At 37.5% G+C, this 25416-nt stretch overlaps 1 protein-coding gene across 2 annotated transcripts; it reads right to left on the bottom strand.

Moving 5' to 3' along the window:
* LOC111865248 (glycylpeptide N-tetradecanoyltransferase 2) lies at positions 1 to 25357 on the bottom strand. 2 transcript variants are annotated; one of them, XM_023853147.2, is made up of 12 exons: positions 24984 to 25357; positions 24516 to 24612; positions 22758 to 22872; positions 21304 to 21520; positions 20625 to 20741; positions 16481 to 16651; positions 10806 to 10986; positions 8986 to 9103; positions 5815 to 5960; positions 3521 to 3658; positions 2951 to 3024; positions 1 to 1986 (listed from the first exon to the last, which is right to left on the bottom strand). In XM_023853147.2, exons 1-11 carry the CDS (start codon positions 25058 to 25060, stop codon positions 3004 to 3006), a joined length of 1398 nt encoding a protein of 465 aa, XP_023708915.1. In that variant the 5' UTR covers positions 25061 to 25357; the 3' UTR covers positions 1 to 1986; positions 2951 to 3003. The 2 variants fall into 2 exon arrangements, with proteins under 2 accessions (XP_023708915.1, XP_023708916.1); XM_023853148.2 differs by having other exon boundaries at positions 1 to 753.
* Positions 25358 to 25416: the final 59 nt, after the last annotated feature.

Here is a 25416-nt window from a genome sequence, read left to right as displayed (position 1 = left end):
TATTATCATCCAATATCTTTTACTCTTTTTCTTATAATGCTTTTGATCACAAGTGTACAATTATGCTTCAAGTGACAGAAATCTGAGCTTTATATGCATTAAGAATTTTATAATTTGAGTAATCTATCACATAATTTCATTTTTACTCTGCCTTGTGCCTACATCAGACAGGGCACGCGCTTCTTCACTACACATCATCTTTAACTTATTCCTCTGCAATTAAAAATGCCAAGTGATTGTATAAAACAATATTTTTCTACACAGTAGCGACTCATAGACAGGAATGCTTACTGAATACTTCTATGAATCATCTGTTAACAGCTTTATTTATATCTTCAAACATGTCCATTTTATTTCTGTTGATAACTTTGATTTGAATGTGAAAACACGAACCTATAAATATGGGAAAACACAAAGAAGGAAAAGACTTAGTGAAAGTAAATGGCTTAATATTATATCACATTTCTTTGCTACAATGAAATTTCTACTCTCACTCTCACAGTATGTACAGTATACTCTTTTTCTTGTTTAAATTTGTTTACATTTAAGATAGCATGCCTAACAGAAACTTCCAAATAAAGTTCTCATAGTTTTGAACACAAGTCCAACCAAGTTTGTGGAAACTGAAAGATGCTGGTTATAACTGGCCCCCTGTCTCAATCACATTCTCCTACCTGGTCCTTCTCTTTTTCATTTGCATCATGCTGCCTCCATCTTAACTCGTACTCCACTACAGCTGTAATGCCTCCTGCTCTGTGAATATAACGCAGTTGGTATTTTTCTACTTTGGGCCTTGTACATGTAAATATAACACTCTTTCTATTCATTTGCTCTTTCTTTATGCAGTACTAGTATCAGTTTTATTAGTGTGAAGAGGTAAAGGACAAAGTTGCTTGTGAAAAATTAGTGAGTTTCAACTTTTTACTGCATTTGACATTTAAAAATTTTTGATTTTGGCAAACTGTCTAAAAATTGAGATGTAATTTGAATTTTGCACAAAGGAAATTAATTATGATACATCCAGGTAGAAAACCAACTGGGAAAATACATCAAGGTAGGAAATCAACTGGGAAAATTGAAACTCTTGTTGGTGTAATGTTCACTTTATCAACATTTTACTATGATTTAGTGATCCACATATAAAACAATCTTGCTGATCTACATACCATAAGAACCAGGGAAACTGGAGTTTCATACTTCCCAACTGTTTTGAATGTAACCATAATACAGCAATTTTTTAAATTCAACAATAATATACTATAATATGATACAAAAGAGCATGATCACCATTCATAATGTGCAAATGAAATAAAAGTCATCTGCTACTTGCCCTTTTACAAATTTCAGCTGCTTGCTTGTTGTCAAACAGCTCAAATTACAGTGTATATTAACGACTTAAAACTGAAAATTTATATATCTCAGAAAGCGTGTCATTATACCCAGTGCTCCAAATGAACAATATTTAATTTAAAGCCAGTTAAAATTATGAACCAGCATGAACATATTTACCATATAAAATACTAAAGAGATAAGAAGCCACTTCATTGGTTTGTACTTCCTAGGGCAGCAGGCCTATTTATAATCATGTAAATAAAGATAAAAAAATCACATGTAACTTTCATTGACTAGTACCCTAAAAACAGAGTATGTCTGATTAGTTTTTCAAAAGAGTTCATTTATTGTTTGCCTACAAATCATATAAAGAACATTTGCAATAAACTAGGTAGGACCTAAATGACCCTACTCTGTGTCACAGACCAGAAGCAAAGATAAAGAGCAACACAATGCTTGTGTAGGGCTACATCCTACACACAGTAAAGTCCACAGCAATGACCTGCTGAAATATCCCAGTAGTGGAGACAAGAACACAAATGTGTGTTAATGTGTGTCACACTTTGTGTGTGTGCGTGTGTGTATTCCTAACATGATGGAGGAGCATGTTCTGTAGGAACTGGAATTCCAAACCCTTACACGCCATAGGAACCACTATAAGAAAAAATAAAAGCTTTACATTTATAAGAAAATTAACAAATTGTAAGAACACTTTATGGCACTTCTCTCTTTCAAATGTTTCCATTTGTATCAAGAGGATGGTGGAACTTATAATTATTGTGAGACAACTCAGACAAAAGAATTAAGTTCATGGCAAAAAAAAAAAATGTCAAATTTGTTTAAGTCACTATTAAATATTTCCAAAAGAACAGGCTATATATAGGGTTAACTGTGATGATGAAAGCAGTATGTTCCTCTGAAACATTAGCATCCACCTATGGTTTACATGCTGTCACAACCCAGAAGACACAATCTGAACTTTTAGTGTAAGACAAATTTCATTAAAATACATTACATAGATCTAGAGATAAGACAAAAATGGGACACACACGGTTTCCCAGTTATGTTCACATCATGCACACTGTACAATGAATACATAACAAATGATATTCCACTTAAAATTTATAAATAAATATAAATAAATTTCTTACTCTGATATTCTTAATGCATCTCTCATGAATTTGTACTCCACTGGTGAACTTAAAACTGTCTGTCATTTGTGCTGCTCAATCTTTTCTCTAAATAAACGTTTAGGACAAATGACATCACTCACTATCCCTCAACCATCAACTGCTCATAAGAAGCAGGGTTTCTGAGAGGCAGCAGTTGGTTTCAAATTTTTTATTCTTTTACCTTAGGAATTCTGGGATGAGGCATAACCCACATATCAAGAAAAAAGATATATATAACCATCTGGACTTGCTCCAATACCCACCCTTTTCCTTCTTGAAGTTTCATGAAATGCATGCAACACATCTATGAATGAATAAAATCTTTGACTTTCATCCCCTCTCCATTTCTGTTGCCCATCTCCATCTCTTCAGTTCTTAACTACTTCCAACATCCCTGCAGGCCAAGGTCACAAATTTTCAGAATCATAAATATGAAATGTACTTACTGTTCAGGGAACTGCTGTCTGTTCACACTGTACTGGAGTACCATATCACACTTTTACTGAAGCACCAGACCAATCTAGAATATACAAAATATACCTTTGTAGACCTTCACATTAAAGCCATACTGCATTGGTAACAAACAAAAACAAATGTTACAATTATAAAGAACAAGTGTGATGGACCAAAAATGAAACAAATCAAATACAAATGTATGTACCATCAACTTACAATTACATGCTATTGGCCACCTGATGTTTCAATCATTTAGATCATCCTCAAGAGCATTTTAAAGCTCATAAGCTATTAAAGATTACGGTTTCAATTTATATACCATACAGAATTTCTGCTGAATTTGTTTGCCCTATGATGTCTTAAAATTCATGAAGATCAAAATGCCAAAAAATATGGAGCATATAACAAAAAATATATATAAACTTTAATGTAACCACTATGTAAATGAAGATATAGATATATAAACTCTGATAATTGGTCTTTCAGAGACTTTTGGTTCCATAATTTTATAACAACACATGGTTATTGAGATACTGAATTTTAAAATCAGTTAATCATACTTTATTGGGTGGGATAGGTGGACAACGCCAATTGTATAGGTAGTACTGGAGATTTCCATCGCCAATTCCAAACTTCAGTGTCTCAAGAAACTCCTTGTTCTCCATGAGGTCCAGGGCATTGAATACATCAAATCCATTCTGTAATACAGAATAACTCGTCATATATGCAAAACTTCTATAGAAACCTGTTTATCAGTTCTCATGGTGCATGATTTACAAAAACATCATAAACAGCATTATAATTTGTATATTCAAATAACGAATATTACATAAATGTACTCCTAAATCTATTCAAAGCTACTGAAACACAATAAACTCCTCAATAATATGTATTAGCAACTTAACCACAGTTGCTGAAATGAAATGTAAGTTATATTTCCAAAGAAATAGTTTCCATTAGTACTTTCCTGCACTTAACCTCATTCCAGTGTAAATGCTCCCATGTAAATTCTCATCCCCAGGTTACAGCTGCATAAGGTCCATTTTCTTCTTGTCTCACTGTGACACCTACTGCAGAACTGACTACTTTGTGTTTTGACAGATTATACAATATGTGGAAGGAAAGTGTTCCTTTCACACATTATGCCCAGTCTGAGAGTTACATGTTTGACCACGAACTATTTAACACTCATCTGTGAAATAATAACATCAAATTTAGGATCACGGTCCACTTAAATACAGCCAGGAGAGGGTTAAGTTTAAAGTGTTTTGGCTCGATAATCTATATATCCATGTTTTATGTTTGGAAGTCAGGACACACAGGGACTGAGTTCTGTGACTGGACTAATCTTCAGCAAGTATGGTCATTTTCAAAGTATTCACTTTCTGAAGAAAGTCTGTCTGTCAGCATCTGCTCACATTGCTTCCTCACTCGCAGATTTTCTTTTTTATTCTGCCCTCAAGAAGGAGATGATATGTTCCTCCGAAACGTCAGTTAACACAATATCTACATGGAGCCACATCCCACAAGATGCCTTTTTTCATAGTCACTGCACTGAAAACCTAAAATCTTACATATTCACTTTCTGTTTTCATATACACATTCCAAAGTTTTGTTTCTGTGCACAATGCCCAAAAGTCATTTCAGTACTGTCACCACAATGACCTAGAAATCTTCAAAGTCATCAAAATAAAACCCCATCAAGCAGACTTTTACTTCTGGGAACTCAAGAAGTCATACAAGGCCAAATGGAGTACAGTATGTGTTCCAACACTGGTAGTTTCTTTTGAATAAACACTGCTTTACAGAACATGGAAAATAGGAAACATATGTAATCACAATGCAATTCCACTTATGTAATCACAGACGTGGACTTTCGCTGTTGTAGAAGTTCAAAAACTTGAAGACAGGATGCCTGGTCAACTGTTTTGGAGAAATAAATTTGTAACACACAATTTTTTGCATAAAAAATGAAGATCAAAATGATTGTCACATTTTTTTTAAGATCAGAAACTCTGGACTTTTCCATCAAAATTTTGAAGCTCCTCATTATGTAGTTTTTTCCAACCTCCTGTCACTTCATCTCTCTTCAGACCAAATATTCTCAACACCCTCAGTCTATGGTTCCTTCCTTAATGTCAGAGACAAAGTTTCACACCCATCCAGAACCACCATTACTGACATTAATTTTGATCTTGGGTTGTTACAGTGTGTGGCTGTGGGCTATGTAACCAATGTTTCAGAGGTACATACTACCTCCATCTTGAAGGTCAAAGCATTCAGGTTGCTCTGTGTGTGTGTGTGTGTGTGAATGGTGATTTTAAGGGCAAAGGATATGTATCAAAAACCCCTTGGCAAATGATGCTCTGGCACGTCATCAAGCGAAGCATTGCTAAACCTCTTACTGTGATTCAAGCAGCATGGACAGTGGTTGTGAGATCACCGTTAAGTTGACGGCAAGTTTCGTAGGGAATGGAACGAAGAAGCAAGCATAAAGAAGAATGGACCAACAAATTCTGTGCAGATACCCTTTTAAGGAATGCACTGCTTGGCCCTCAAATGGGCTGTCAGCACAACATTCCCAGTCCCCTGTTCCTACAGGCCGAGACAAGGTGCCAAGCACATGCTGTCCTCCATTCTATTTCAAAACAAAATACATACACAGCAACACACCAACATACATATTGCAACCCTGAAGATGGATGCAGCATGAACCTATGAAAAAGTAGCAACATCACCCATAACCACAAGGTGTAACAACCCAAGAATAAAATTAACTCTAAAGAATGATGACATGTCTGTGTTAGTACCCACAATGTGGTAGTCTTCTTATGCCTACCAGCTCAGTACTTACATTTTTGGCAGAGACAAGGGCGTCACTCATAAGATCCACCCAACTGGTTGCCGTGGAAACATTGTAGAATGAATATGCAGCCTTCAATGTCTTGTGAACTGGGTGGTGCATAACGGTCGATGGTAAAGTATAATAACTCACAAGGTCTGACAAAAGAACAGGTTAAAATATATTGAACTAATCACTTCAGCTACAATTGATTTAATTGCATTGTTAAAAAGCGATTATATGAATTATATCTGGAAAGTAAAGATACAAGCCCAGTAAAAATGCAAGGGATTTCTTTATCTCAGAAATGACAGTGCTGCCGTGTGAGATAGGAAATGTATCACAGGGCTGAGTTCACTGGCCACAGTCATGGCAATGTTGTGCTCACAGTGTGTTTAAAACAGCCGTGTCATTTCAAAATTCTGCCAAATGTGAGATTCATGCAGTAATTCAATTTCTTCAAGTGAGAGGAGAAACTGATGCTGAAATTCATTGCCAACTTGTTTCTGTTTACAGCGAACATGTTATGAACTGGCAAAACGTGGCAAAATGTCATCAATTTGAAGTGGGAAGAAATGATGCTCATGATGAAAACATGCAGAAAATGCACTATTAATGGGTAAAGAGAAGAGCTCAATTCAATCACTAAACTCAGTCATAACTGCAGCTTATACCATTCTCTACCCTGTACCTCTCTCAAGGAGAGTTGAGTGTAGCCCATTAAAAGTAAATCATTTAAGTTTTGAAGTTTTCGCAGTCGTGATTCTTAAGGCTTTGGTCTTCTGGGTTGTGACACCATGTAGTTTTTTGGGTAGATACCAACATTTTTGAGGAACATGCTGCCTTCATCATCAGGCTTGAAGTGTGTAGGTTCAGTAACAGCCTCATTCATATTGGGAAGTTACAAGGAAACTGTTCCTAATAGCAAAGGAAGGGAAGCAGGGAACTTGGTCCTAGCCAATGGGAAGAAACTGACACAAAACGAACCTTATAAGGGGTACACTCATTTACTGTCATAGGTGGGAAGTGGAATAGTGGGAGGAAAAGTGGCCTATTCTTCACACAATTCCACTTTCCCTCTAAAAACAACACTGGATCCTCAGAAAAGCCCATCCTCTCTCACTAATCCATTTCCCACTTCTGACAACAAACCAGTCAGCAATATGAAAGTGCTGTCTATCCACTTCTTCCCATAGGATCAGGTTCCTTTCTTTCCCCCTTCTTCTTGGGCTTGATAACCATCCCCTTAGAACTTTCCTACATAAACAAGCATATATCTGAATATACACCCTTCAGCCCTGAAGACAGAGGTAGCACATTCTCTGAAAAATCAGTATCCTTCCACAAAACTAGAAAATGCCAAAAGTTAGAAGACCACAATTTAAAAATAAATCATATTTGTAAGCCTTCATCTAAGAGAACAACAAAGGAGCAAATTTCCAGGGATACCACTGTACAAAATAAATAAAGGTTTAAATGCTAACGCATATCTTGAAAACACCTTAGGAAGGCTTTCACTGTTTCTCACAAAAATGCCTCGGGATATCTGCCTCCCAAACTAAAAATCATATAATTATGGAACCATCTTGAAAGTCCTAATTAAACTGAGGAAATACAAAAATTTGGTTTAAATACTTCCAGAGCCTGTGAAGGAGACATTCCTAGAACACAATATTTCATTGCTGTAAAACATATGATTTTTTTGGAACATAGGAATTGATGATATGCTGCCCTCACTCATATTTATTACAATGGCATGTTCATCTAAGAAAAACTTGGGGGGGGGGGTGTTGGAAGGAAGAAAGTATGAACCTCTGCATTAACAAATGAGTACTAGATACTTCCCTCAACAAAACATACTGCCATTTAAAAACATTAAAGAAAATCTCCCTCCAAAATTGCTTTCAATGCCAGCTGTACCTTTAGATCAATACTTCACTGAGTTTAATGTTCAGTGACATCTCTGGAAGTAGAAAACAGCAGATCTTCATGATCATCACTGGATGTATTACAAAGTTCAAGTGTGAAATTGTGCTGGATACTTTCATTACCCTGTGTATTTATTTTATAAGAATTTTATTCTGAAGTTCCTTACTTGTACAATCTTCTTTATTTAAATTTTAGTTGCTAACACATCACCATTCAAAGGCTTAAATATTTAAAGTCTGAGTGAATATTATATGTTTTGAATGGCATTAGCTTTCATCTTCATCCCTATGAAACTTATTTAAATCATCAAAACCAATCAAATGTGAAGTCTCAATTATCTGATAATGCAGGGTAGAATTAGTGTGGTAATTAAAAGCAATGGACATTCCAAATATCTAGAAACACCCGCTACCCAAACACTGAAATTAATTTAATTATTACTGGAACTTCACTGCTTTTATATAAATTACACACCTCACTTCCCCCCCCCCCAAGAAAAAAACACACATAGAAGTTGATGCACTTAAAAGCAATCTGTTTTACTGTCAAAATTATATGCTTATGTTTCCTGCAATTTTTAGGTGAACACTTAATAAAATAAAAAGGGTTAAATGATGCTGTGCCAACAAAATTTGAGAGGGAAAATGAAGAAGGAAAATTGTGCCAAATAAGGTGAAATTTGATGTGAGAGGGTAAGGGATATTCTACTACTAGAATTTGGAATAGAATAAAAATGCTGTACCAAACTAATGAACTCTGTGCGAAGTTAAAACCTGTAATGAACTGTATGCTGCAGAATCTACTATATGCTCCACTTGTCATTAAAGGCAGGATTCATACCAAAGGAACTTATAACATGCAACAGGCACCTACCAACTACAGACACCAATCACTTTTAGGAATTCAGTGTATTTCAACAACAGCCATTCATATCAGAGATTAATTAACACAATTAGAAATATCTGAAGTGATATAAGATGTAAATCATAAGCAATTTATTTTCTCTATCCGCTTGTGAAGTAGGTTGCCTGTTGCTTGTAGCTGCTGTTTTAAACAGGGTTACATCTACAACAACCTGTGAATCATCTCTCACTGTGAATTCCAGTTCCTTTTATGCACTTTGTGAAAATAACACATGTAAATAACTACTGAATTCTCCAAAAAAGAAGTTATGAACTGTGAGATTCCTTAGTTAAATGTAGTTTCACTGTGAATGCATTCACACTTAGTACAAATTTCTCAGTTTAAACTCACCAGTGAGCTCTGAGCCATTGTCCACAACAAAACTGTCAACAATACCAGTCTGTGGCAGAAACCAATGTCGGAAATCCTCTTCTGAAAAAGTCGGTGCCAGATCAAACCTCGTCAAATACTGCGACAAAATGCAAATACATGTTAAAACTATATAACATTCTCAGAATTAAGCAACAGAACCAAGAATGACACATAAGAGACTGCTAAAGGTCTATTATCTCATATAGCACGTTCTTCAGTAGCAAACTACTACATTCCATTATTTTTAAGCATTCATACATTGTTCCTCTTGATTCATAGAAAATAACTTAAACCTACACATTCCACATAAATGTGATACAACTCAGGGTGCATAATGGAAAGTATAATTCCTGTTAATGAATATTATTAAAATAAATTTGTAATTAGCATAAACTTACATCAGCAGGAGGCATCTCTGTTTACTCATTAAAGTCTATTATCATGAACATCAAAATCATTACCAAAACCATCACTGCTCAAGGTCTCATGGTGAGTGGATGTGACAGTGCATATGCTCCTGCTGTGCTACATGCTAGTGTCTACAGTGTGTATCACTGATATTTTTGCTGGCTCTCATGGCCACAAGCAAGGACCAGCAATCTCAGGTTTGTGATTCAGGTAATCTCTCCCTACAATTATTCCAGTGTGCTGCAGGGCTCTGTCCTGGGGCCTTCACCCTTCTATGTATTCATTAATTACTTATGTAACTCCATCACAGTAAAATTTTAATCTCTGCTAATGAAGTAAAAATTTTCAAAGTCATTAACTCACCCCATGACTGCTTCCTACTTGAATCTGACATTAATTCTGTAAATGGTGCACTGCTAACTTCATGAAACTAAACATCTATAAAACACGTGTCATGTCTTACTCTAGTAAAAATAATCTTCTGAATTATGAATATCAGATCTGTCATGCTGCCATTACCTGCAGCAACACTATTATGGATCCTTGTGCTTTCTCTGACTCAAAATCATTCTTCCACAATCATGCTGCTGTTGTATTTTCAGAATATATCAACTTGCTGGGCCTTCTTTACTTCATTACCTTCAGATTTTACCTGTGCTTGTCTGTATGTGACATATCATATGTTACTCATATCAAAGTCAGATTATACCTAAGCAGTTTGGAACTCTATCACATCTATGGACGCCAACTAGCTTGAGAGCATCCAGCACAAGTTTGTGTCTGTTTGTTTCTATCACTTTCCCCTCAAGTGCCCTACTGTTATACTTTTACTTTAGATGATTTAAGCTTACACTCTCTGCATGAACAGAGACATAATCTTGATACATTTTTCTTTGTTCAGGTTTACTGTGACCTCAAATCCTGCCCTTCTGTTGGAAAATGTTAGTCTTTGTGTCCCCACTTGCTAGGTCAGAGATCTGTTTGTACCTCAGTTCAACACTCTCTTTCTGCTCAGTGTGCCCATGCTGCCAAGGTGGTTGGTAAATACATGTCAACTCTCATACCACCTTATTGTCTTCTGGTTATGTTCTTAATGTCTTTGCACTTTCTAAGCCAAGGTAGAAATAGTAGTACTGTATCTCTTGAGAGAGAGGGAGAGAGAGAGAGAGTGTGTGTGTGTGTGTGTGTGTGTGCATGCGCGTATTTCACCTACCAGTTAGCATGTACGCTTTTGTCTTAATTACCAGCATCTACATTGTGCTGCTTCTGTAACTGACCTAGTAGCTGTTGACTTGGCACATAAATAATAAAGAAATTAATAATTATTGTTGTAATTATTATTAATACTGAACTATAATATAGTCTATCCAACAACACAAATTAAGTTTTACCTCGGCAACAAGTTTGTGTGCTCGGGGGAGGTCAGCAGCAACCATTTTGCGGAAGCCAGGTGTCCGCGTTTTCTCTGGAAGCTTATAAAGTTTCAGTGTACGTTGCATGGTCATGTTACGACTTAAATGTGAGAATTTTACTTCAATCAACTTCTTGGGGTTCAATGAACGATGCCAGTACCTAAAGGTGATATAGCCAATAAATCCACATCAAAACAAAACTAAAGAAAAGTCACAAACACAGAAATTAAACTGAATGACAGTATGTCAATAACTTGAGAACTGATTCTCCAAAAATTCATGAAAATGGCTGATTCATTATGCTAACATTGTTAGATACTATTCACCATCTGAGGTACACTTGGTTTTTATGATTCCTGTCTTCAGAGCCAACTCCTGAAATGTCATGTATATCAAATACAGCTAAGACAACACAGTTCAACAAACATGAAAATAGCAGAACCCTCATTCTATGTTTTTCCTCAGTTAACACCAAATTTCAACAAACCTGTTCACAATATCAATGAAATTTACCTCATTTTAAGGAGGTTCAACTGGGTTCAAGTCCACTACTCCGAAAAGACACTTCATAAATTTTAAGTAACAAATATATTTGATTTTTTGTCATAAGTTACACTATAGGCATGTCAATTCCATTAACAGTTTGAATCCTGAACACCAACTAGACAACAGTGGCATCTGCCTTTTGCTTGAGTGGCTTAATAATTTTCACGAAGCTACAAGATAAGTGCATCGTATAATGAACGCAGTCGACTGAGTGAAGCAATGGTTTCATTTAACACACATTAAATTCTGAAGTTTTCAGAATATAAAAGTGCATCTTGATTCTGTGTTCACAGTCTTCAACATGCAGGATTTTTTAAAACAATATGGGAGATCATATTTTTTGTACCTTGAGAAACACTCATAATTTAGGCAGCATTTTCTAGTGGGGAAGAAAAAGGTAATTTTCTATTCTCTAACTTTGCTGCAGTTAGAACATATATTAGTTGCATTTACTGGGTTTCAGGTTATAGACCACAAGCCACTATCTTCTATTACTCATTGCACCTGAACTGCAGTTGCATACTCTTTCTGATTTTCTAGCTAAGAAATAAATCAAATCAAGTTCAGCCATTAGCATTAGCAAATTATACAATGTGTTGGAACTGAATTTTATTACAGCAATAAAACCGTAAAAGACGTGAAAACCCTTAGAGCCTAGAGCTGTTAAGAATTATATCTTATGAATTAAAAATTAATATATGAATTTCAGAAATGCAGTCTCTAAAAACTGTTGCCTCTTAATATCAGGGAAGTACCATAAAGTTTAATGCAAATATCCTGTGGAACATAATCATCCAGAATTTCACTACCACATGTTTTATAGGCCCTTCAATTAACATTAACACATTGTTCATTACTGCAGCTAGACTGAATCATATTTCTCAAATATGAAATCAAGTTTCTTTCTAAAACCTAAAGGACTCCTTGTATGTAGGTTAGGACCTTTTACATAACTTAGTGCCTGGAAGTCAGAACCTTTGTCTTCACTCTGACAACGGACAACTACGCAAGGAATTTGTTATTGGGTTAATGTAAAGTGCGGATCCAGTCAGTGGTACTACCAGCAGAGCTCAGCCGATCTGCAAAGAGTACCATAAAATGGTCTAACAGAGCTGTAATAAAATCATGAAATGCATAGTTTAGTTCTCTGAGGATTACATCACAAAGCCTTAGAGAGAAATTAAAATCTAGGGAAGGACTTACAAGTTGTATAACACATTCCAAATGTTGATGAGGTTTAGAGCTTCTTTCACAAGCTTATGCATAGAGAACTTCAATATAAGTGATAGTAGCTGGTACACTATTTCATTTTGGTAAGTAAAAAACTGCCATCAAATGTACCAAATTTTTAATAGTTAAACAATAATACAGCCTATGATTGATGTTCTCACCTCAACTGGTCATCTTCATGGGCAACCAACACCAATAACAAGTTTACATATCTTACAAGGTGGTTCAAATATGACTGGGACTGATTTTTTTAAAAGCCATAATTGCCAAACACTTACTTGCACATGTCAGTCTTCAACGTACTCACCTCCGGAGTCAACACATTTTTTCCAACATTCTGGAAGCATCCTGATGCCCTTTTCAATAAAGGCTTGTGGTTGGCGGTGTATCCACTCCCGAACAGTCTGGATGACGGTGTCGTCCACAAACTGCATGCCTTACAAGTCTGATTTGAGCCTTCCAAACAGGTAGAAATCACTTGGGGCCAAATCGGGACTGTACGGCGGATGTGTCAGAAGGTTCCATTTCAATTTCTGGAGGGTTTCCATTGTTGTTTTCGCCATATGGAGGCGTGCATTGTCTTGAAGGAAGGCTACCCACTTTCCACCTGTCTTCCGCTTGGATCGATGCTTTTCCTTCATGTCTGTTGCCAGGAGGTCTGAGTAATAAGCTGCATTAACTGTTCTGGCATCTGTCAGAAAGCCTACATGGATAACCCCCTGCCAGTCCCAGAAGAACGTTGCCATCACTTTTCCTGCCGAAAGGCTCTCCAGGCTCTCTTGGGTTTGGGAGAACTGGTATGCCGCCACTCACGTGATGACTCCTGGGACTCAGGAATGAAGTAGTGCACCCATGTGGTCACTACAGACTTCAAAAATGCATCACCATTTTGTTCACGTCCGTCAAAGTGCGTGGTACCCACCGTGCATTCACCTTGCGATAGTGCAGGTGGTATTTCATGATGTCTTCTACATTACCAACACTGATGGACATCATTGCTCCAAGTTCCTTGACAGTGATGCGCCTATTCTCATGAATAAGCGTGTCTGCACGATCAAGGTTTGGCTCGGTCACGGATGTTTGCAGCCAACAATCATGTGGTTCATTCTCCACCTGCTCTCTGCCCTCTCTGAAGCACTTACATTACTGAAACACACGGGTCCATGAGAGACACTCTTCCCCATACTGTTGTTGGAGTCTGTGGTGAATTTCAGTGGATGGGATGTTTTCTCTGAGGAATTTGATCACAATGCGTTGTTCCGCGCTCCGCGGTACTTCTGTTCGCCCATCACTCTAACAACTCCCAGACAGGACTGAACAGGTTCTAACCCAAATAGGAGTGAGGGTGGAGGCTGTGGCTTCACTCTGTCAAGGTCACACAGCTGCTGCGCAGTGTGGCTTGTTTACACACAAATCAGTCCTGGTCATATTTGAACCACCTTGTGCTTAAAATATCTAAGTTATTTATATTGAATCTAATTGCAAATCCTTAGAACATTTAAAATCAGTAATGTACTGAAGTTCAAGGATGGATGACAGATGCTTTTTATGCATCTTGACATCGTAATGCTGAAGGTTCGGTTTTGTACAAGGGCTACTGGGAAAGTAACCTCAGGAGAGCCATTTAAAAAAACATGCACAGAGAAAAAACTATTATATACAAGAAAATATGTACATACTTAAGTTACTTCTCAATGTAGTCACCACCAGAATTGAAGCACATATATCAGGGAATAAGTTTCTGTATGACTGTGAAAAAGAAGTCTGCCGCCTGTGAGCTCAGCCATGTTTCAATACCTTCCATCAACTCATTATTTCTGAAACGCTGTGATCCCAACTTGGGTCCCTGTCACCATGGCATGGAGCGTCCTCAGGTTGCTGATGGAGGATACACCCTCCAGTTTTGGAGGGAAGCTGCGAATATATTGAATAAGCAGTCACGGACAGCCGACAAGAGGTGGTCCTCCAGCTTTGGGGTTGGGCATGGGGCTCACAACTCATCGTAAAAAATCATTATGTTACGAAAATGAACACGAAGCCTTGGACCTGAACATATTCTTTGGATACACGACCTAAGGAATGGGAGAGACGAGGAATGCGTAGAGGATATTGGTGGGAAAGCCAGAAGGAAAGAGACCACAGGGAAGACCAAGGCATAGGTGGGTGGACAATATTAGAATGGATCTTAAAGAGATACGATGGGATGGGATGGATTGGATAAATCTGGCTCAGGACAGGGACCAGTGGAGGGTTCTTGTGAGCACTGTAATGAACCTTCAGGTTCCATAAAATGCTGGGAAACTCTTGAGTAGCTGCAGAATTGGCTGCTCCTCCAGAAGGGCTCAGCTCCATGAGTAAGTAAGTAAGTGATCCCAACTAGTGCTTCAGGTAGGTAAACAGGTTGTAGCTGCTCAAAGGGAGTTCAGGGCTGTAAGGAGAATGGTCAAATAACTCCCAGTTGAGAAGCTGCAGCAGTGCTCGAGTGTGAGCAACTGTACGCAGATGTGCATTTTTATGCAGGAGCATCACATTGTTATGTCAGCATCTCATACCTTTTGTTCTGAATGGCTGGCCCTACTCAGTTTTCTTAGTGTTTTGCAATACACTTCTGACTTCATTTGATTCCCTGTTGCATGAATTCCACCATCACCACTTTGTCCATGTCCCAGAAAAGTTGCCATCAGCTTTCTGGCAGGCAGATGTTTGTTTAAAACTTTTTTGGCATGTCTGGTGAATATCCACCACTTTCACTGCTCTTTGGTTTCAACATTCACAAACAAAACCGAGGTTTCATCACCTGTTACTTGTACAATGTGGCTGAGAAATTCATTGCCATCTTTGAGGTACCATTCTAATAAAGTCAAAGCCAAAGCCATTCTCTGCATTTTGTGTGCACTGATGAGCATTTTTTGAACCCATTTTGTGGAATACTTGTGTTAGCCTAGCCTAACTGTGATCATCTCATAGTGAACAGTGCATGAATTGTGGAAATTCACACAAAAGTTCTGAAATTGTGAAGTGCCATCTTTCACGTAATTTTTGGTCAACACTGTGAACAAGACTCACTGCAGATGGCCAACCACTTCACTCTTCTTTGTCAACATCTGTTCACCTGCCCATCTTTGAACATTCTACACCACTGTCTTACAGTTCCTTACATTTTAGCTGTAAACTGTGCATAATTCATGATGGATTTCCATAGCACTGATGTTTCTAGCATGAAGTGAACAACAGTGTGAATTTCATAGCTGGTGGAATTATCAATCACAGGACACATCATAACTTACTCGGTAGAGACAAGAAGAAACATTAGGTGACCGGTTATGTGATGGCTTACATGGCAATGAGTCATGTAACACTACTTTGCATGCACGATCTCTCTCCTGTTCCTACATTAGTTGCCTAAAATAAACAGAGGTTACCTTCCAAGTAACCTTCAGATGATAGGCTCTTGATCATCTTTGAAATGTCTATCTGATAGTGACTTTGGCATTTTTGTAGTGGCCTACACAAGTAGAACTGTTGATGCAGCCTTTTTTTTTTTTTTTGTAATATTGGAAATTAGTAATATGCTGAAGTCCAATGACAGATGAAGGCATGTTTCCTTTAGTATTGGTTACTCCTGAAGATAGCCGACTGAGGACAAAAATGTCAGGCTGTATGATTATTTAATCACTAAAAAATTTTATGGCAATTTATACTTATCTTAACACAAGCAGCAGTACTTGGTACACTTCTATATTGCCCCATTCAATGTCCTCATAAATATGAAACACAAAAATTTTCCTACCCATAGAAATGTTGAACAGCTATTTACAAAAGAACACAAATCTCAGCAGAATACTATCAGTTTTATTCACTGCAGTCATAATTCTTACCTACAAGTCCCAACAGGTTTAGGCAGAACAACACCCGCAGTATACACAGCTTGAAATATGCCAGTAAGATTTACCCTGCGAGTAATTTCTCGAATCAATACAGGAGCTACTCTCTTTGAACGAAGCTTTTTGTGCACACACAAGAAGTTGATTTCCACCATCTTCTGTGAACTACATTCAAAATACACACACATGAAAGTAGTAATTAAACAATGGCTTAGTATAATACACACACAGATGTATTTACTATGGGTTAATTTTGTTGAAACAAAAATTTGGCTACTAGTATTTATACACAATTCATGTGTTTTCTTCCAACTTCAGATGCTAAATGCAGAAGTCCAATGCAGCAAGTACAGCCTAAAACAAATATTTTGTTCTAGGGAGCATTTTCTTATTCACTGATTCAATTATGTTATGCACAGCAAGAGTCATCAATTTAATGAGAATGCTTTTTTTCTGTTCAGAATTTTCAGTATAATGAGAACTTTCTCTCCTTTCTGGATTCATAAAAATGTACATTATACGTATAACATGACCTTAGCAACTAATATTACTCTTCAAGAGTCAAATGAACACTTCTGGAAAACAACATTCTTGTGTCTTGACTCATTACAAACATGAATGGTGAGAGAAACACAATAATAGCCTCCATTCCCAACCCTCTCAATACATGCATGAGAGAGCAGTTGTCAATACATCACAGGAAATAACAAAGTTTTCAGAAGTTTCTTTTATGAATGGATATATGTGGCCTGGTGCAGTTGCATCATTCACGCCCTGTACAGCCAGCCTGGGCTGTTCCATTCCCTTCAAGATTCAAAAACAGTATTCAGCAGAGTCACAAAGACCGATGAATGCACAGGATAAGACAATGAAGAGAGAGGTGAGAGTCACTTTGCCACCTGGAAACACCTCATAATGTTATACTGCACTTTCATGTACAGGCATCATACCGTCTGCATGTTGGGAGTTAGTGCACCATACTACTGTTACCTTCACCTTCACCTCATAGTCCCTAGTTACAAAGGATAAATCTTGGAGTTTCTGTGAGAATGGTCCAACGATGGTGTGAAAGAACAGGTATTTCCATCAATCCCAATAAGATGGTAATTATACCGTTTACTGGGAAGAGAAATATAAAGGGTCTTAAGGAACCAACTCTCTTCAATAAGACCATCCAGCTCTCCAGCGATGTCATGTACCTTGGTCTAGAATTAGACAAGGGACTGACATGGAAAAAGCAGCTGGACAAAGTCATTAACAAAGCCTATAAGGCTTTTTGGACATGCAGAAGCATGTTTGGTAAAACTTGGGGACTGCAGCCACACGTTATACATTTGATATATACTGCGGTTGTGAGACCCATAATTACTTATGGTGCCACAATATGGTGGCCCAGAGTTAAACTCAAGACAAGCAAGACAGAACTTAGCAAATTGCAAAGGTTGGCTTGCTTAGGTATCACAGGAGCATTTCGAACATCTCCAACACCAGCACTGGAGATACGCCTTGGACTCCCCCCACTGCATATATAGTTGGAGGCAGAGGCCAGGGCAGGAATTTACCGTCTCCAGTGCAGTGAACAATGGAAACCTAGATCCGATGGTTTCGGCCATGCATACATAACTCAGGACATGAAAAAAGAACCCATATTACAAATGGGGTCTGACAAAATGATACTGAGACATGTATATGAAAAACCCTTCACAGTTAGATTTCCTGACAGGAGTGAATGGGAAGACGGGTTTCGGCCCGATAGAAAAGGGGGACTGATCTGGTATACAGATGGTTCTAAGATAAATAAGGGCACTGGAGGTGGTGTGTACTGCCATGGCAGGAGGCAGAAACTTAGTTTCAGCCTTGAGCAGTACACGACAGTATTCTAGGCAGAAGTTTATGCCATTAAGGCATGTATTATGGAGAATTTAGATAGGAACTATAGAAATAGGAACATCTACATTCTATCTGACAGCCAAGCTGCACTTAAAGTGCTTGACAAACACCAGATCAATTCAAAATTAGTCTGGGATTGCCACCAAACTCTCATGGAACTGGGCAAACATAAAAGGGTACAACTGATATGGGTGCCGGGGCATGAGGTTATTGCTGGAAATGAAATAGCAGACCAATTAGCTAAAATTGGAGCTGAACATCTGTTCATAGGATCTGGACCAGCCTGTGACATCTCTATAGGAGTTTCCAAACAGGCAATCAGGGACTGGACTAACATAAAACATAAGAAATACTGGGGATCCTTAACTGGACTCAGGCAAGCAAAGGGACTCATACGAGGATCTTCCATTAAAAGAGCGAATGAACTGTTGAAGTTAAAACAGGAACCAGCTACGATGGGTGGTAGGACTACTTACAAGACACTCTCACCTCAAAGGACACCTGCTCAAACTGGGACTAAGTGATAGTCCCACTTGTGAGAGGTGTCAGACAGAAAACGAGACAGCCTCACATATCCTGTGTGAATGTGAGGCCTTAGCTTATTTAAGACTACGTCACTTGGGTCAATACTTTATGGAACCAATTGATTATTTTGACGCCCCCACATCCAAAATCATGCACTTCATTTGAAGCGTGGAGTTGCTGAGGGAATAATTAAAAAAAACGGGAAGCACAATAGGCCATTGAGGTCACGGTGCAAGGGCCGAGAAGGCCTACCCCTCATACATTCATTCATTCATTCAGTGAGCATCCCACAGATAGCCACTGGATAGACAACTGTGATTTAATTTAACGTCTATGTGAAGGGTACTCACCAGCTAGTCCATATAGCAATCCTAGTGATTACTCTGATGCTTTTTAATAGATGTGTAAATGAAGAGTATTTAACTTTACTTTTAACACAAGCTTTACATCCAGTGAAAACTCCTCATGTAAAGAGAGATTTGTGTGCATTTACACCTTTACCAACCTCTACTTATCGTTATTTGCAATGAAGCAGCACATTAGATTGTACATGCCATCCAATTTCTTGCAAGAACAATAGCAGCAAGCCTATGGGCCTTCATGGTCTGTTACAGGGATACTTGTTTTTATTCTTTTTAGCTTTTACCATAATTATTTACTGCAAAATGAAACTCCATTATGCAATCTTCCCTCCATGCCAATTACACAGACATTTTGACACAAGTGTTAATGAGATGCTGAAGTTCTTATGGCCTTAACAAAATAGAAATATCTGTGGCATTACACAGGCTACAGACTTGAGAACATTTCAAAGCACTGTAACTCATACACCATCAAAACCTCTTCTGTTTCATTTGGACTGCTTAAATAAACCGTGAAAACTGCATAATTTATGCCACAAACACAACCTACTTTTTAATGTAATTTAAAAATAAAAATGTACTAATAAAAATTAACGAAATACGGATGAAGCATATATTTTCATGTAATTTCATTAATTTATTTTTGTCCTCAAAATAATTAAAAAGGTTGGTCCTTCCCTTGCATCACATCAGAGCACCTTTCTTTTCCAAGTAGCAACATAAATGATGCAGTAATTGTGTCTGGAGAAATTATGACAGCAATTATGTCATTAATACCTTACCAGGCATTTTCCTTGAATAATAATTATACAGGGTGTCCCAGGAGGAATGTGCCAAACTTCGGGAGGGTGTTCCTTATGTTAAAGTATGCCGATATAACCCAAAACACCTGTAACATCAAACTAACTTGTGAGTGACATGAAGCCGTTAAATTGAACTACGAAAAACTCGCACGCCATGTCAAAGTTGTCGTTAGGAGTTCCAAGCACTATACATGACACATGAATGGCAATCACTGACGTAACATTGCTGACTGTGCGTTCTGGTATGCGAGTGTATGGGGCTAACGTGAGCTGCCATCACCACACTCAAGGACAAACGTAGATAAGACATGCCAGCTGACAGGTGCGGTGCGTGGACTCGCCAGGCCATTATCTCCGTAACCATTCAACTTTGGACATGGGTGTTTTGGGTTATATCAGCATATTATAACATACGGAACACCCTCCCGAAGTTTGGCATATTCCTCCTGGGACACCCTGTATGTGCTGTACAAACAATATAGCAATCCATTTGCATCCAAAAGTATCAAATACAAAAAATAATCGATATTACTTTTACTGATGAGAAACGTAACTCACTGGTTATATATTCTAAGTGTAGCAGGGATGGCACTGATAAAACCTACAAGTCGGCAGTTCTTAATCACACGAACACCGCAGTGCCAATCTTGACGCCATCCAGGAGGTTGGAGTGCCCTGTCAACAAGACATCAGCATCAGAATATACAATACCAGTTTTCCAAGCATCTATTCTAATATTATTCACAAAGAATATAATATTTTGTATGTTTATGTAGTGTTTATGTAATGACTCATGGTCATTTTCATATTTCCTGACACGTGAGACTGACTTATACTGATATGATACAACATCAATAAGGTTCAAAGTGCACTTAATATTTAAATACTTATTAACCATATCACAAGTCATTTTAATACTTTCAATATTAGATGACAAAGGTCCCTGATTATATATTTCCTTGCACCATTAGCACAGATTTTTGCCTGTACTGCTGGTGAGAAGACAACACAAGCATGGATGATTGATCTAACAAAAGTTTGCATTCACAATTTGCAACTTCTGTATTGCCAGTCTAATTGATTATGGGACTATAAACTTTAGGAATGGTAGCATGTCACCCCCCCCCCAAAAAAAAAGATAGAAGGGCGGTGGTGGTGGTGGTGGTGGTGATAAGGAGGAGGAGGATAGAGAACTGTAGGTTCCTGTTTTCAACTTTTTGTAATTTTGGGTCATTACCACTTAAGAAACTCTGGAGGATAATCGAAGCGGAACATGGAATCATCATCTTCCACATAGTTTTCATTCAGCAGCATGTACAGCTCCTTCAACACAAGAGGTTCATCAAGATTCAATGTATCCCACTGGAAGCCAACAGGTAGTGAATAGGGTTCCGCACGAATCTCCAACGTACCCTTCACAGGTTCAATTGGTTCATTACATGTTATCTTCTCATCTGCAGAAAGCATATTATAATTTAGTCACAGTTTCACTTCCAGATGGCCAAATAAATTGAGTCCTAAAAGAAAATCTCAAGAAGTCTCTACCAGTGAGGAACCAGAAGTTTCAGAGTAACTGCTTTGTAATATCATGCTCATAATCAACAAAAACAATTACACTGAAATTTTGCTGCCTACATTAATATTAACAAGGTCACATTACACTGTATCAACAAAATAACACCACAACCTGATATTTCAGTACCAATAATATCAAAGCTTGCCACTGGATATGATTCTTGCAAGTTTCATCCACATTCTATTCTCACAACCTATCTCCACAAGATTCGTCTATATATTAACTTCCGCCTTCCTTCTTGAACTTAGAAACTGATGCTTCCCCACCAAAATTCTGCATGCATTCATCTCTCCCATTCCCAGATATATCATAACATTATAACTCAATGATGATGATGATTCTCTATTATTTATGTGCTAAGTCAACAGCTACAATAAAAAAGCTAATGAAAGAAAAATAATATCAGCAGAAAGGCTGTTCATTAGGATGAATGCAGGATATGCCATTTTGAACTGTATGAAGAAATTATGACAGAACTACAGTTTGCAAATAACAGAATTTGTAGAACAAAGAACAAGACTGGCTCTGAGAAGATTCAGAAAAAAAGATTCTAAACTACAAACCAAAAGGAAAATGAAGCCTGTGAAGACATCTGAAACAAGAGAAGGATTGTGTTTTGTAAGATCTGTAACAGATCCTGACATTCCTAACACTTAAAAAGATGATGATACTGAAATTAAATTACTTTGATATTTGTCAATGTACAATTCTAGTGTCATCAGAATGCAATCAGTTCTCAAGATGATGCTCAGCCATACATGCTTTAATTGTATGTACATTATGCAAAGAATGTATAAGTACACTTCTGGTACAATAAAAGGTCTCTCAAGACAGACTCTGGACAATATATTTATTTTAAAAAGTATCGACAGAACTGGAGAATGGATTAATAGCCACTTAGGTGATTAACACAGTGATGCCAAATAAAGATTCAGTTAATTTGCTTACCATGTTCATTAATTTATTCTCGCATAACAGTGTAAACTTTTTTAATCCATTTCAAATGGTTACTTATTATTGAAACTAGTTTTACAAAACTGGTCACTTCTTAATATGTTTTACTTTCAGCAAGTCTTGACAGAAATCATGTAAACTAGAAAGGCAATATCACTCACCCATTTTGGGAACTGGTTGAGTGTTCCAAAACTGATATTGTTTTTGAAGAGCCTCTTCTGTTGTCTTGGCTGGTTTCTGTTGGAATGACAAAACCTCCACGGCTTTCCGGATGTCCTGAAGTTTTTATATACATAATACAGTTTTAGAAATAGTTAATATATTTAATATTATTAGCATACTATATTTGTACTTGTCATCTGTGTAAATATGGTGCCACTGCCAGTTTTAATTTGTTACAATTCATAAATATTGTTCTGTTAACAACAAGTGGTTTCAGTTTAAGATTAACGTTTCTTATGACAACATTTAAATTCACAATGATCATGTCTGGATGCTCTCTCCATAGATGATTGAATCAGCAAAGGTACTGTCTTTAGACCAATGTATCACACTGATAATTCACAGTTAGTCATTTAATGTGCAGTGCATCTCCCATGACATTTATGTCGACAAGAAATGGGTGAACAATTGTACACTTCTGACACCTTAAGACTTTACACATAGAGGCCATGTGGCAGCTATGCCAGGGCACAGCATTTCCACTGGGCACACCCACTGCAGTGGTTGATGGCTTTCCTACTTGGGAGGTTATGTCAATGGTCAGACTGCAGCAACACTTCTGAATGGGAGGCCAATTTCAGAATCTGCCTTATGTATCAATATATGACATAGAGCTCATAATCCTCCTTGCATTCAGAGTGCATCAAATGCTAAATTTCACACCACGCAGTTGAATTTCTGGTACACAATCAGGGACTTCTGTATTTCAGTGTCTGTTTTCTGTATTCATGTGCACATTCAAATAAATCCAAGCCTCAACTGGAGAACTATGAATTCAGTATCAATTTTTCTATCACAAACTGAGGGAAAATGATAAGAGCCAGAGAAATTACTGAACCATGCAGCAAAATGATTTTGTAAGGCTTTAATAATTTTGCTGTGGGTCTTTTTCTTTTGATATTCCAATTTCTTGTACAAGGCACTTAAGAGGAATATGAGACAAGCGTTCAAGCTGAGCTCTAACAACATCCAAATGTTCTTGTGTTAATGGTCAACATGAATATTTTGATTTCTTGTCTGTTAACATATTAATTGTCCTTACTGAACTGACAAGATTTTAATACTGTTTGTTTGTGGAACATGAACCCCAGGAAACTTTCTTCTGCATTATCTCTGACATTTCCTAGCAGTCTTACAGTTCACATAACATTAATATACAGCACCAGATGGTCTAGTGTAAATTCATACATGTCCAACACAGAGGGAACCTTGCAAGACTGGAACAAAATCAGTGAAACTATGGCCTTACAACACCACACTTGTGCACTTTTTGTGGTGATGTAATCCAGTAATTTCTGCAATGGGTGTCTTCAATTAGCTCATTATTGTGAGCTTGATCCCAAGTTTGGTATTTTTCTTATAAGGCATGGTTTTATTTGACTGGAAATTCCAAAATACAAAAGAAAAAAAATATTACAACACAGGAAATGCACATCCAATACACAACATTCGACTGCATTATATGAAAACTGGTGTTTGGTGCATCCTAATTGTGAGGAGGCTTATGATCCCTATGTTTTATGCTTAATGAATTCTGAGACATGCTGCAGCCTAACCAAGTAAGAAACAGGTCAAGGGACATGGTGCTCACATATAGGAAAAGCCATACTATTACTCAACAAAGAAGTTTTTGAACACTGTGGAATTCATTCTGTAAATAGAACAGTTTACATTGCTACCAGTTTAACGTTACTAACTTGAAGAGATATATTGCATCCTGCCTGGATTTCCGCTTCATCCAACATCTTGTCGCCTCCTCCATGACCTTTCTTTCGACGATTTCTCTTCTTTGCACTATAGGAACAGTTATTAGATATTTAATTCAAGACCTATCATGGATGTGCAATTTAATATTGCAGGGCATGGTTATGTGTATTTTACGAAGACTGCAAGCCACTACAACCACAACACAAATGGAAGGTGTAACATAACTAACAGCATAAATGCCTATTTAACATCTGCTGCAACTTAAATAGCTGTTTCGGAAAAATGATCGCCGTACATGGTCATCAAAGAGAAAAGATATCGTAACACACATCAAAATACTCTTCTACCGCGAGACCTGTGCCGGAAAGACATCAATCTATTTCAATATTCTATCAGTCCATAACACCAAATAATTATTGTGAATTAGTATATAATAAGTGTGATCAGCTGACATATACCTCTTAGATTTTATTTCTTTCTCATTAACTTCCCCTTTATGAGATTCATTCTCATTCACTTCAGCCTTATCGTCCATTTTTACCAACAAACTCGAGAGTTCAAAATTGGAAGACTTAAAATCCACACACTACAAGCAGTTGCAATTTATCCTGAGTTCTACTCAGTCAGTTATATCGGTCATATCCTCATTCTATACCGTGTACTGTCAGTGTAAATAAAATCCAGCACCTTTGCAATATTTTTATTTTCGCACAACCGAAACTGTGTTTAGATCTAATCGCTTGACTATCTCTTTCCAGTGATATAGGTTCAGACGGTTCAGCCTGCTTCAGACATTAACTTTCCTTGATCATTGCCTGCTATGCGGTAGAACTTATACCGCCATGATGTGAGATTCAATATGGAGGTACAATTACATTTACAATCAATGGT

The sequence above is a fragment of the Cryptotermes secundus genome, unplaced genomic scaffold (assembly GCF_002891405.2).
Source record: "Cryptotermes secundus unplaced genomic scaffold, Csec_1.0 scaffold614, whole genome shotgun sequence".
NCBI lineage: Eukaryota > Metazoa > Arthropoda > Insecta > Blattodea > Kalotermitidae > Cryptotermes > Cryptotermes secundus.
Note: the sequence above shows the minus strand (reverse complement) of the source record. Positions and strands in the feature narration are given on the sequence as shown.